This window comes from Polistes canadensis, unplaced genomic scaffold (genome assembly GCF_001313835.1).
Source record: "Polistes canadensis isolate GaletaPanama2010 unplaced genomic scaffold, ASM131383v1 scaffold_217, whole genome shotgun sequence".
NCBI lineage: Eukaryota > Metazoa > Arthropoda > Insecta > Hymenoptera > Vespidae > Polistes > Polistes canadensis.
In genome coordinates, this window is record NW_014569764.1 from 183,555 (window position 1) to 197,959 (window position 14,405).

The 14,405-nt window shown below is 26.3% G+C and overlaps 4 protein-coding genes across 7 annotated transcripts in view; 1 reads left to right on the top strand and 3 right to left on the bottom strand.

Moving 5' to 3' along the window:
• The window catches only part of LOC106790149, a 6,005-nt gene extending 5,109 nt beyond the window's left edge, over window positions 1-896 (bottom strand). Inside the window, exon 1 of the mRNA XM_014754880.1 lies at window positions 733-896. The gene's annotated coding sequence lies outside the window, so the exon portion shown is untranslated. The remainder of the gene's footprint in view (window positions 1-732) is intronic.
• A 1,290-nt stretch (window positions 897-2,186) lies between these two features.
• LOC106790153 lies at window positions 2,187-4,191 on the bottom strand. 3 transcript variants are annotated; one of them, XR_001382056.1, is made up of 7 exons: window positions 4,009-4,191; window positions 3,706-3,808; window positions 3,498-3,625; window positions 3,348-3,399; window positions 3,132-3,273; window positions 2,294-2,463; window positions 2,187-2,205 (listed from the first exon to the last, which is right to left on the bottom strand). XR_001382056.1 is itself a non-coding variant. In XM_014754885.1 (6 exons), the coding sequence occupies exons 2-6, from the start codon at window positions 3,846-3,848 to the stop codon at window positions 3,036-3,038; spliced, it is 477 nt and encodes a 158-aa protein (XP_014610371.1). In that variant the 5' UTR covers window positions 4,009-4,180; the 3' UTR covers window positions 2,949-3,035. The 3 variants fall into 3 exon arrangements, 1 of the variants encoding a protein (XP_014610371.1); XR_001382055.1 differs by having other exon boundaries at window positions 3,706-3,848; window positions 4,009-4,180; XM_014754885.1 differs by lacking the exons at window positions 2,187-2,205; window positions 2,294-2,463 and adding an exon at window positions 2,949-3,047 and having other exon boundaries at window positions 3,706-3,848; window positions 4,009-4,180.
• A 2,701-nt stretch (window positions 4,192-6,892) lies between these two features.
• On the bottom strand, window positions 6,893-9,183 carry LOC106790139 (UPF0536 protein C12orf66 homolog). 2 transcript variants are annotated; one of them, XM_014754867.1, is made up of 9 exons: window positions 8,927-9,183; window positions 8,699-8,845; window positions 8,421-8,572; window positions 8,217-8,357; window positions 8,000-8,138; window positions 7,737-7,930; window positions 7,527-7,662; window positions 7,332-7,442; window positions 6,893-7,232 (listed from the first exon to the last, which is right to left on the bottom strand). In XM_014754867.1, exons 1-9 carry the CDS (start codon window positions 9,005-9,007, stop codon window positions 7,062-7,064), a joined length of 1,272 nt encoding a protein of 423 aa, XP_014610353.1. In that variant the 5' UTR covers window positions 9,008-9,183; the 3' UTR covers window positions 6,893-7,061. The 2 variants fall into 2 exon arrangements, with proteins under 2 accessions (XP_014610353.1, XP_014610352.1); XM_014754866.1 differs by having other exon boundaries at window positions 7,512-7,662.
• A 739-nt stretch (window positions 9,184-9,922) lies between these two features.
• LOC106790137 lies at window positions 9,923-13,277 on the top strand. Its single transcript, XM_014754863.1, has 9 exons — window positions 9,923-10,066; window positions 10,633-10,752; window positions 10,843-10,963; window positions 11,048-11,309; window positions 12,087-12,209; window positions 12,313-12,403; window positions 12,482-12,618; window positions 12,987-13,119; window positions 13,227-13,277. The coding sequence occupies exons 1-9, from the start codon at window positions 9,923-9,925 to the stop codon at window positions 13,275-13,277; spliced, it is 1,182 nt and encodes a 393-aa protein (XP_014610349.1).
• The last annotated feature ends 1,128 nt before the right edge of the window (window positions 13,278-14,405 follow it).

Sequence of the window (14,405 nt, forward strand, 5' to 3'; positions counted from 1 at the left end):
ATTTCAAATATGTTTCCTTTTAAAATAAATGATATTGCATTATTTGTGTAATAATAGAATAAAAAAATCACTATTACACAAATTATGTATATTTTTTTATCCAGATGATATCGTAAGGTGCAGCTTGTTTTAAAATAATTCTCTTTTCTTTATGTAATTCTAAAAACAATTATTACGCTTAGAAATATTTTTAATATATAAAATATTTTAAAATATATGTGCATATATATATAACTTCAAGGATGGTTTCAGTATGCTAAAATAAGAAAAGAAATTCATATTATCATAGGTCTGATATGACATCTTGTTCCTAAATTATAGTTATTTTTGTATTGTACACGTTATTACATAATTTTTATAAAACTGAAGTGGTCACCTTCGGTATAAATACAGACTTCCAAACGTCTTATCATAAATTTTCTAACTCGTTTAAAAATACCAGCTGTTGTTTGAATTTGCTGACAACATGAGATAAAAAGCTTACTTGTAAATAGTTGAAACAAATGGTCACTAGAGTTATATGAATTACTGAAAGACAAAAACAGCTATAATTCAGAAACAAGATGTCATATCGGACATTTCTTATTGTATGAACTTTTTTCTTATTTTAGTGTTTCATAAACTAACACTGAAGTTACGCCCACATATTTGGAAATACCCTATAAATGAGAATATATTGATAATAACGCATCGGTTTCTATAAATTTAAAAATAAATTTTTAAAATACTCACCCAAAAGAAATGTGAAACAAAAGGAAGCGTCTAATTTACTGTAATGATCTGGTGAAATTAAATCTGTAAATGCTGCAAATTCATTGTTCTGCCAAATTATTTCCAATAATGATAGTAATTCTTGTCTCGTTAAGAAACAAGATGGAAACGATGATGAATCTGTACTACAAAATATACAAAGAATTATTATTTCTTTATTTTGTATTTTTTAACATTATTATAACATTATTATTATTTTGTACACAAAATTTTGTATGTGTATGTTACCTTGCATCTGGTATAAATAATTTTTCTGTGATTTCTGGAGATTGCAATTTTTCTGGTTCATAGTTAGTTAATTCCATTGCATCATGAAATTTAATTACTTTTGGAAGCTCATTTATACTAATGGCAACGCTCTTCTCTGAACTTATATTTTTGCTTATTTCAATAGATCTTCCAATCGCAGATGACAAATCAGAGGGAAGTTCTTCAATTTTATTACTTTTATCCATTAAACGTAGAAATTCAGTAGCTAAAAATTTATATTGATATTAGAATCACAAGATAATATCTAGAAATAATAATAATTTTTTGTATATAAGTAATACATTTTTCTAAAGATTGTCCAGATTCCATATGCATTTCTTTTTTAGTAGACGATAGAAGAGTGTACATGTCAAAAAGTTTATTCAAAGGACTGTTCCATTTGTTTTTGCGAGTGGAAATAAACCTTGCTGGTGCTTCTTTGAAAAGAATTTCTGATGTTGATATATTTACATCGATAACTTTCAATGGCTAAAAAGTAATAGAACACGATTAATGTTTGCATTAATTGGACAATTTATTATGAAGTGGTATATGTCCATTTTTAAAACAAATTGAGAAAACATAATTTTCATTAATATTAAATAAAGCATCAGAATTATGTTTTTCAAAAATGAATTTACATCACTTTCATAATAAGTGGTTCAATTCTAGAATATCATTTAAATTCATTCTTGTGCAAAATTTGATTAAACTTACAACAGTATGAGTATTGATATTATTGATACACTTTCGTATTACTTTATGACTAAGTTTTGTAATTTTGTCAGCAAACATTCTTTTTTTCTTAGATTTTCTCTTAATCTGTTGTAAATCTTCATGAATTGATTCCAAATTCTGTAATGATTCTATGGAATAGTCTGTGGTAAGAACTGAAATTTCTTCGGTTTCTGGTATCATTGTTATTTCAGCATTACTTGGTACTGCTATATCTTCAAATCTTAACTAAAATAATCATTCTCTAATTATTCCTAATTGTTAATAATAATAGTCTTTACTTGTGTAGTAAAATATATACATGTCTTCTTTTGGTTGGTGTTTCTATATATGTTTCTTCAGTAGATTGTCTTTTTCGAGGTGTTAAAAATGTACTCTCCCCTGGCATAAATTCTTGCTTAGTTATTTCTGGTAACATTGTCTTTGTATAAGCTGCATGATGTTCTTTGTCTAAAAAATAAATGCATTAAATCAAGTTGGATAATTATTATTAACTGTAATTTTGATTTATTTCTTTTAAACATATTTTTCTTCTTACTTGCTATGATTATGTCATCACGATCAGAAAATAACATTTCTGTTTCTAATTCATGCTTCGATACATCAGGTTCTTCTAAATCTGATAAAATTATTTTATTTGCAGTAGATGTATCACTTAATTCTCTGTCCAGATTAGAATCAGTGATATGTATTCTCTCAAATATTTCTCTAAAAAACAATTAAAAGAAAAGTATAATAATTTTAATATAAAATTATAAAAAGATAATGTTTCATAATATTATTACAACTTAGATAAATTTAATATTTAAAGGAAAATCAAGGATTATTGGAAAAGGAAATAAGGACACTAACAATGAAATGTCTTCGCCATTTGGAAGGAGAAAATTCAGTTGTTCATGAGTTAGAGCACCGAAGTCCAAACATGTAGCATCATGCATCTAAATATATATATATATATAATTATACATGCATATATAAATAAAATAAATAAAATAAAAGGAGTTATATATATAGAATGTCATGTAATTGGTGGTAAAGAGGGTAATTCTTTATGAAAAATTAAGTCGTAAAGGAAGAATAAAATTTGTTCGTATAAAGTTTTGTTTTACAGAAAAATAAATTGAAAAATTTGTTGAGTACACGTACACTTGATTCAGTTTCAGCTCAACAAAAATTTTAAAAAGCATTTTTGTGTTTCTTAATATGTTTACAAATATTGTCAGTATGATGGTATCTTTTATATCCAATTTGTAACCCCTTACATTCCCTTATACCATTAGTTACAAGACATCCTGTATAAAGAATATAGAAAAACAAGTATACAACTTGACATAATAATTCGAATGTAACAAATATGAATACTAGTTAATATTTACCATCGCTTCTATTTTAGTGTTTATGTTAAATTCATCACGAACAACAGGTGAAGTGTTATCCAACTGAACATCATTAAAATCTTGAATTACAGAAGTTATGTTACATAAACCCAAATCTTTTATGACAGTATTTCTTTCATCTCTGTAAATTAAAAAGGTTTTCTTTTATGAATTTGTGTTTATATTGTTATAAGTATTGAAAGATTAAAATATTACATTTCAGTTCTTTTGTGGTACAATACTTTTTTATTTATTTGAAAAACTTGAGCTAAAACAGACAAAAAATAATTAATTAGTAATTGTTTTTATAGTATATAAGAGAGATTGATTGGTTTAAATAATTTAATAAAATATATAGTAACTTACTTTGTAAACTAGCGGTCTGATATAAAAGAATTTTTGCTGCTCCATACATAAGTTGCGATGATAAATATAAACTAAAACGTCTACTAGTTTCATTACTTTCTATTTGAACCGTATTCATTATTTCCATGCTAGAAAAAAAAATTAATACGGATATTATTAATTATTCTTCAAATAAGAAAGTAATATTAATAATATATTTAATATTTACCATAGTTCACAGAGGTTAATTCTATTCACAGTTGACGATTTACACATTTGCTTGAATATTCTATCATTGACTGTTGCAGCTAACCAACATCGTGCAAGTTTTCCTTTTTGTCGGAGAGAAAGCAGTTCATGCGAATAAAACATCTAATATTCATTTTTAAATTAAAATAGTAAATGTTATTAAAAGGCTTAATAAAAGTATGAGGTTAAATTTTTAGCTTTAGGTTGTTAGGTTACATGGATATTAAATTATTAATTGTTAGTTTATATAGATGTTATAAGTTTAAGATAAAGATTTACATACCTTTTATGAAATTAATAACATACTTTATTCCCGATAGGAATTGTTTTATAAATATATTAAGAAACAAAGAAATAAAAATAACCACTTTCCATTGTTTTCATGATGTACTTAACAGAAATAAAAATAATCACTTTTCATTGTTTCATGATGTACGTATACACACGTCGTATGGAGAACGGCATCTTATAATGGTTCGATGAAGTTTCTATTAATTAAGGTTGTAAATCTGATATAGATATTTTCATTAATTAAACAGTTTATTAATAAACATATTTGAAGTCTTTGATAAACTTTATCAATATTTAAAAAATCATATATATATTTGTTATAGAACTATTAATAATTAAATTCATGTTTAAATATAGCGCGAAAATATTTACATGTTATATACTCGCTGATTGGTTGAAGACAAAATTGCATTGTGCGCATACTGGCGCGAAGCAGTTGTTTAACTAATTCGAATCAGATCTCCATTTTGGATTTTCGAACTGTATTAAGTTGACAAGGTATCATTTTTGTCCTCGTATTTTCCAGGTAAACAACATAATTTTTATAACGTATACCATCTTCATAAATATCAATCGATTCCTGTAACATCTATTATTACCATTTATTACCAATTATTTTATTACTCTAATAAACATTCTTTATATTTCAGATTGTTTAAACACATATGTACTAGTATAAGCATTACATATTGATTAGCATACTTTAAATATTAATTGATTTCGACGTGATATTCTTATCGATGAAAATTTCCATCTCCACTGCACAGGAACGTTAAAACAAATTTACATTTATTTGAACAATTACATAAAAATAAAAAAAAAAGTAAAATCTGAGCGTTATAATCTTAAATTTTATCGATTAGATGAATTATTCCTTTTTTACACGTGCGCAACGTTCGGAAAATCTTATAAACAACTTTCGATAAAAAAAACTATTCTATGTGACAACGTATCAGTCTAACGGGAGATTTCGAAGAGGATGGTACATAGATCATATATTTCGAATTTTTAAACAACAACGGACACTTCTATCAATTAATTAACAATTATTTTAATAATATAATACACTCTTTTTATATTGCAGATTGTTTAAACATATATGTACTAGTATAAGCATTACATACCTATTAGCATACTTTAAATATTAATTGATCTCGATTAAAATTTCCCCCTCCGATAACATTCTGCAGAGGTACGTTAAAAAAATGTACAACAGTTTAAACAATTACATAGAAATGAAAAAATACTAAAATCAAATCGTTATAATCTTAAATTTTATCGATTAGATGAATTATTCCTTTTTGACACATGTGCAACGTTCGGAAAGTTTTATAAACAACTTCCAATAAAAGTAATTTTCTAGAGGACTTTGACTCAGTCTAACAGAAGACTTCGAAGAAGACGGTGCTCCTAACATATATACCGAGCTTTTTAACAACAATAGTCATTTCTATCAATTATTTAACAATTATTTTAATAATCTAATACACTCTCTTTATATTACAGATTGTTTTAACACATATGTACTGTTTTAGGCATTACATATTTAGTAAAATACTTTAAATAGAAAATGATTGTAATATCTTTTTATTTTATGTTTTTAGAGAGATGAATTTTTTAAACTTGATTTCGTTACTTTTCATTAACTCACATTGTTTTTTAATCAGTTCTCCGTTAGACATTGCCATGTAAACGTTGATGCGTGTTATCGGCGAATTGATGAAATTCTTATGGTGGGGACTAAGAGTGATATTCTTTAAAAAACATTCTCGTTTAAATTATCTTATTTTCTTTAAATTATATTCGGATGTGGACATCTTCAGGATGCACATCCCGGGTCTTTAGAAGCGGTTACCTCCTCGTGGTTAGACCCGGGCAATGGATATTACTTTTCGTGTAATGTTTATCATATTTTTATATGCTATACATTACATTACAAGTAAAATCCAGCTCTCTCCTTGGTTCCTTCTATCCATTTAATATACAGAAACTAATTGCTTTATAATGTTTTTTAGTAACTTTTATATTCTTACAGATACCACACGGAACAATCTTGGATTATTTAAATTTTACTTTGTTTCAGGAAATGATTAATTACAACGCACTTGCAAAGCTCCTTTTCAAATCATTTTTATACTTTTAGAGATATCAGGAAGTATTCTAAGATTTTGGCAATTTAATTAATATTTTACTTTTTTTCAGGATAGGATTAATTTTCTAACGCACATGTTATAGAATCGGTTTTTAAATAACTTCTATATGTTTATTATACTTTTGTAATTCCAGTAGTCGCGATCTATATAAGAGCTTGCTTTCATTGCATCTTTGCAATCCTAGAATAATCTTTTCTTTTTCACATTCATTTTCTTACCTTCAATGATTGGGAGAAATCACGTCATTACCTAGAATTACACACATCACACTTTCTCTACTTATTTCTCTTTCTTTATTTTTCTCTATGCATTTTTCTTTCTTCTTTTTTTTTTATCTCTTTTGAAATCAAAATTTTTCTGCAATAAATTTGTCAAACAACTCTACTCTTTTGAGGTAAAATGAACAATCGTTTTTTGTTTTTTATTCGCGATTTGGTATGCATAAATATTCATTAGTATAGAGATTTGTCTTTTACCATATATATATTGTAATTAGTTTCATTCTGATGCGTAAATAAAATTAACTATAAAAAAAATTAAAAAATTTAAATAGAAAAATATGTCTTTTTTTTAGTCAATAATATTTTTGTTAGATTGTGCAAGTTATAATGAGTTGCATTTCGCTACATATTATTTAAATTTTGTATAACTTATAAAGAAAAGCTACTAATATATTAAAATCATATATCATTTCTAAAAAAAAAATGTATTGTGACACTACATTGTAAAAGTATGCTGATTTTGATCGTTTATTTCTCTTTCTTTATAACTTTTCTCATTAGTTTAAGAATATTTACAACAATAATGATAAGAATATGATAAAAATTTAGATATAAATCAAACGGATTATTACGCACAGCTTGTCAATTGAAATTGTTTATTTTAATTTTGCTCATTTAGATAATTTTAAAGATTCGTAAATTTTATTGCATTTTATTTGCGTGCTCATATCGGACATAAATGTAGAAACATGTCTTTCTTTGTCTCTCTGTTTCTCAGTCTCATAAATAGTTATCAAAGTCATTCTGGGATCCATATTATACAGTGCATATGTACATAAATCCTAGAAAAGATATTTTCATTTTCATTTATAAATTATTTAACGAAAGAATAAATACACCCAAGAAAGTGTATAAATTATTAAAATAAATTATCAATTAACCTTTAAGCTTTTAGCATAAATTATTTTATCCATAGTAAGAAGTTCTGCATAGCGTTCTTTTATTTTATTTTGAATATTATCCCAATGGATTAATGGTTTATGAATAAACGCCTAAAAAACATAATCAGGAAATTATATTTTATCATTTCTTACTAATACAAATAATTATTCTATATTTACATATGGACAACTGACAACAATTGTGAACTCTTCAGATGTTTCAAATTTTCTGTCTGAATGTCTGTAACCTGCTCCTGAATCCTTCATTCCTCTAGAATCAAACACTATTAAAACAGCTACCACATCGTGCTTACGCTGAAAACTTTGAATTCTAAAATGCATGGACAAATATTAGATCAAATTTTAATCGTATGAATTTTTGTAAGCATTAAAAATATAATTTACTTATGGTAATAATCCACGCTTTGTTTACTCATTATACTTCTCATTTCTCCTGGAGTAGCTTGTTGGCTCAGAGTCGTATGAAAATATAAAGAACATTTAGCTAATATAGCATTTTTCAATTTTACTAACCATTGATACAATGCAGGCTGTTGATTTGCCTTAAGAAATGTAGCACCGAATCCTAATTTCCATGACTAAAAATATATATAGTTATTAAATAAATGTTATTAACAGTATATATACCATTAAATATAATTACAAACCTCTTTACTCTGTAAAGTTCTTTCCCATGCTGACATTCGAGTTTGCGCTCCAAAAAGTGCCATAAGCGTAGGTAAAAATCTCCAGTGTTGTATCTCTATATGCGCTTCTGTTAACTGAACCAGTATTTCACATTCCAAACTAATAAGTTAAGTTTAAAATTAACTATATATTTTCTCTTTCTCATATAATAAAGGACATAGTATAGGAGACACTTACGTTAAAGCTGTTTTGATAGCCGTTAATGCTAAATGAGTACAAGACAAAGAGTGTGCTTGTACTATTGCATTAATTGATTGTAATAATTCTTGATATTTCATTATTTTGCTGTTAATGCTCATACTGTACATTTTCTCATAACTACAACATATTATTTCTAACTAAGATTTAATATATTAAAATATAGAAATATATTGTACTAACAAATCTATCAACTGGATCCTTGCCCCAATGAATTGATAAAGTTGACTAGAAACTTCTGCGACTATGGCACCAATGGTATTCGTTCCTCTTGTCATTTCTTCTAATCTTCTAAGATCTGACTTTAACGACTCGTAGACAGTTTTTAAAGAATTCTAAAAAGCAGTGTTTTTTTCATCAAGTTCTTGTTAAAAATCTAATTATTTATATATTGTGTTAAAAGAAATAATATATTATACGTGTTAATAATATTTGTTAAAAATATTACTTAAAGTATATACATCTTTTCTTAAGAAGCCTTTGTTTTTTGTATGAAGAAAACCAAGATCTGCATAAGAGCGTTCTGTAAATGCTATTTGTGGTAATGTCATCAACAACATTCCCCATGGGCCCATTTGTGTTTGCCTGCATGATTCTCGCTCTTTCTCCTAGAAATTTATTATATCATAAATATTTTCTCATGAAATTAATTCATCAGGGTAGTAAAATAATAAATAGAAACTACGTACAACAAGTTCTTTTGCTTTATCGCAGCACAGCTGTGTAACCTGAGTAAAAAAATTATTAAGAAATTCCTCTTCGTGATCCATTTTTTAATTTTGTTTACATTAACTATGAAAAAGAAAAAAGATATACAGAGTATTTTTTCATTCTTCCATTATAATATATTATTATACAATCATTTTAAAATACACATTATTATTCATATCACAAATAAGACTTTATTCCAAAAAGTAATCTTAACCTTATAATTCTCATCTCTGTTAAGTTAAGACAATATTCGACTTTATCTACAGTAGTTATTATTTTACTTATGGTAATGTATATCAATAACTACCCTTACCATCTTTCGGTTAGAGAAGCACCGTTAAAAAAATTTAAAACTGCATCTACAGCACAAATGCTATCTATCGGTAGATTATTGTATATTTTTTTTTAAATCTACTTACGTCAAGAACAATATATATCACCAAAAAAAAAAGAATTATATTTTCTTTTTATTCACCGAATCTCTTTAAATATGATAAATTTTAGATGGATATGCCACCAAATTTTTGTTGTAAATCTTAAAAATATTTCTTTTTAATTGCCACCCCGCTAACAAAAGTATATTTATGATATTAAAGTTGAAAAACTTTTGAAAATAAAATAAAATAATAACGTTGTAATATTTTTTTGAAAGATATTGATAAGATCGTAGAAAATTATTGTAAGAACATATTTTTTTGTATAAAAAGAGAGAAAGAGAGCTGTTATATAAACAATCGCGATCACAAATCCTATATTATGTTTCAATCCCTTGTTCATCCTTTGAGAGAATTGTAAATACTGTCTATAATAGGGTAGGCACGTCATTTCTTTCTATTACGCTAGTATATCCAAAGGGAATACATAATGAAGGCGAACTATACACGCGTGCATATAATTGCTTCGACGAAGAAGAAGTGGACTCGATTGATCATTGTATTCCACCACAATTTCAAGGAAATCCGAGACAAGAGAAGATGGACGAAATTCAGTATCAATATATCTGTTACAACAGATATCTTATGAACATTCTCGGCCAATGGCCAGATCAGAGTTCCTTAGAAAGGTTCCTCGTCTCCGTTCTATTCGTGCCAACTATTGCTATACAATTAATTCTTCAGGTAATTATATTCAATCGTAAATATATTACAATTGTTTCCACTTTCGAATGAAAGTTTTGCTTTTACGTGCTTTTAATGCCTTTTTTTCCCTTTGATTTTACAAAAATGATAATTATAAATCTAATCTTTTTATTATTTATAACAATTATTTTATTTATTATTTATATAACATTTAAGATTTTTAATTATATCGGAATTATAATGGAGTTTTACAATAAGAACATTAATAAAAATTATTGATTAAATCTACTGTTGTGTGTAATTATCGGTATAATTGATTATTATTATTATTATGATGTGGATAGGTTCATATATACAATCGATAGATTTAATGTCAATTCAATAAAAGAGGAAGAATCGCTTAGCGACAATTTTAAAGCGACCATATTATAATTTTGTTAAAAATTATTTGAAATTATTCTACAAATAATTCAGTTTGCATATCAAATATATATATATATATTATAATATATATATATAAATATACATTATTAAATTACAATATATATATATATATTATAAGAGATGTGTGTTTTTAATGTATATAAATTAAATATAAATTTTAGGGTGGTGGTTTGATATGTGCTGTAGTTGACATTGATGCCTTCATGGAAGGTGTAGCTCCTTTTATCATAAGTTTTATGTGCTTAGCCAAGTATATCAATTTTGTTTATAATTTTGAGCAAGTATGTTCAATATATTATCAAATTGATTATAACTCGTATACATAAATATAAAATGTATATAATCATTATATGTCATTAATCATGACATAGATGAAGGATTTATTTACAACGATGCAAAAGGATTGGAAATTTTATGTGAAATACGAGTATGAACGTAACATTCTCTGTCGATATTACGAAGTTGGAAAGAAGACTACTTTTGCATATTCAGGTTCTGAAATCTTTATAAACAATTATTTATTTTTACTTAGAAAAGAAGACATTTATTTTCGATTGTATCATTTTTTGTTTATAGCTGTTGTATATGGTTTCATGTTACCATTTATGATGGTACCAGGTTTGATAAATGTGGCTAATGTTTTGGGAATTCTTAATTCGACCGATGATAAACCTTTGTTATTTCGAGTTGAGTATTTCGTCGATGCGGAAACTTATTATTATCCTTTGTTAATACAATCTTATTTTGGTACGATTGGATACATCACGATTGTCGTTGCTATCGATACGATTAATGTGTTTTACGTTCAGCATGGGTGTGCATTATGCGAGATTTTGGGGTAAATATATACATATTTGAGAGTTTAAATTTATACATTTACATATAGAGGGTGTCTACAAAAATTGGGACCAAACTAATACCACTGATTACTTAGGTCAAATAAATGAAAAAAAGAGATTAATAAACATTCGTAGATTTACGAGCAAAATTCACGTTACAAATCTTATTTTACATTTTCGACTCATTATTACATGTAAAATCTGTCCTGCTTACGTGTTCCACCAATTACGGGACACTGTGTATATGAATTTTATTTTATAGTGTATTTTGAGGATCTTATCTACCGTGTAAAAAAAAAAGTTTGGTGTGCTTGTGTGTAGCATATATTATGGAAGTTATTATTTGTTTCAAAGGAATTTTACCCTTCCAATTATAAAATAAAAAAAATAATTTTTTAGTACTCTGCTCTTTATTTTAATATTACAGCATGTCCAAGGGAGAAATTTTTTTATATTTAAATAACATAGAAATTTTTAATGTCTATTTCAATATATGCAAAATTTAATGTCTATTTCAATATATGCAAATTTATTTCCTTCAACATTCTTAATTTCCTAAATTAAAACTTTTATAAATTCTTTTTTATAAATTCTTAAATTTCTAAAATTAATACTTTTTATTTATTTATTATACAGATCGAGAACACGCATGCAATTAATTTTAATTACATACATGGTATTAATATCTAATCACATCTACAGTCTCTGTATAGTAATTAAATAGTATTTTTAATTGTTTCTTTTTTTTTTCTAAATAAAGATTAGTTATCTTGCAGATATTATTTAGAGAACATCGTAGAGGGTGATAATCTAGAAATAGATCTAATTCCAAACGTTCATGACGATAAAGCTCATTATGCTATGACAGAATGCATCAAACTTCATAACCACGTTATACAGTTAGTATAAAAATCAGTATCACAGTTAGAAATATACAGTTTATGATAAGACTACTTATGGTATTTTCCACTTATATTTTTTTACTTTTACATAATTCAAAAGGTACGCCACTAAATTGGAAGAGACGTGGACGATTTCTCATTTTTTTCAATTAATGTTTAACATGATTGGTATAAGTTTCACAGGATATCAGGTTAAATAATTATTAATTTAATAATCCCTATTTTTTATTTATTTGTAAAAAATATTTTAACTTACTTTTTTATATTAGGCTACCATGAAAATGGATGAACCGGACGTAGCTTTAGGTTACGGTGGTTTTATGTTAACTTTAACGTTTGTTGTCTTCCTCGAAAGTTGGCCGGGACAGCAACTAATGGATCATACTGATCGTATTAGCGAATATGCGTAAGATAGTGATCATGTGCACTATTATTATTATTATGATTATTATTATTATGATTATTATCATTATTATTATTGCTATTATTGTTGTTATTGTTATTGTTATTATTGTTGTTATTGTTATTGTTATTATTGTTGTTATTGTTATTATTGTTGTTATTATTGTTGTTATTATTATTGTTGTTATTATTATTGTTGTTATTATTATTGTTATTGTTATTGTTTTCAAACGAAAATTATAGAGTTCGTATAACTTTTATTATAAAAAAGCAAAAAAAAAAACATTGAAGAAATTGATGCAAATACTTGTCCTATATTTCTTTTTTTTTTTTAATTTAAAAATTACAATAATTTTTTTTTTTTTATTTCAGTAACAGAGGAAAATGGTACCAATCATCGTTCGCTACTAGAACAGCCTTAAAAATCATGCTAATGAGATGTATAAAACCGATTCAATTAACCGCAGGAAAATTATACGTCTTAAATTTAGAGAATTTTAGTAAGGTAAGATTGTTAATATACATCCTGTATTTGATAAAAGAAATTAATTTAAAAATTTGATTATAATTTTTATCAACAATTGGTTGTTAAACGATGTTATTTATTTCAAGGTGGTCAAAACGTCCTTTTCTTATTTCACCGTTTTGTGCTCCGTACAATGATTATTAAAATTTATAATAATTTCACGAAAAAATATTAGAATTTTAATTTTAATCATTGTGACGTAGATGAATTTATACAGAAAATTATGATCTTCGTATCGTTAACTATGTATGAGTGTTTTAGTGATTATAAATAAGCATATATTAAGCGTTCAATGAAAAATAAAATTGTTTTTTAAAACTCTTTATAACGCCATCTTAAGAGACATTAATTAAAGACAAAATTAATTCTTGAAAATACCCCATTCTTGAAAGTAAAATTATAATAAGAATACATTATTTATAAACAAAAATAATTCAATTATTTTACAAACTATAGAATTACATTTTATACTCACGATGTAATCACTTCTCTTACGGTTCTCGGACTTAACTAAAACTCGTTGATTGTCTTCACCCTCGAATTGGTGGTTGATTTCGTTCAAAAGCGATATTAAAGTGAAACGGATAGAAAGAGAAAGTGAGAAGAAGAAGAAGAAGAAGTAGAAGTAGTAGTTTTAGAATGGTTTTTCCCATATTGCAAGTTTGAAGAAGGTAAAAGCATCGAAAAGGGTTAAAGGAACAAAGAAAATTACTCATATGTAGACGAGAGAATATGAAAAACTCCAAACGTTAAACACACATACATACATACATATGTATATAAATTTACACACATGTATAAAGTCTGTCAAGCGAATGATATTTTCGCCATTATTAGTCGCATCGATTAGGCCATAGAATGAAGTGAATTACCCGATCGATTTTTCACAATCTACCCTAACTAATTATAGCTCGCTCATTTTCATCATCAGACATGTAAATCTTTCGTTATTAGGACGTACGTAACATTTCAAACAGAATGTTTGATGAGTTTTCGGTATTGTTTAACGTCAAATCGAAATTTCGTTTTTCGAACTAAACGGTAGTCGTACGATGTCGAACTCATCGAAATGGACGACACGCAATTTCGGTACATGAAATTTACGAGAAGATTAATGCACGTTGTTGGACAGTGGCCACATCAGAGTAAAATGCAGAAGATATTGGTTTCCTTTATATATTTGCCGTTTGTTGGTGCGCAGGCTATTTTACAGGTATTGTTTATTCGATTATGCACATTTATTATATTATATATATANTATATAT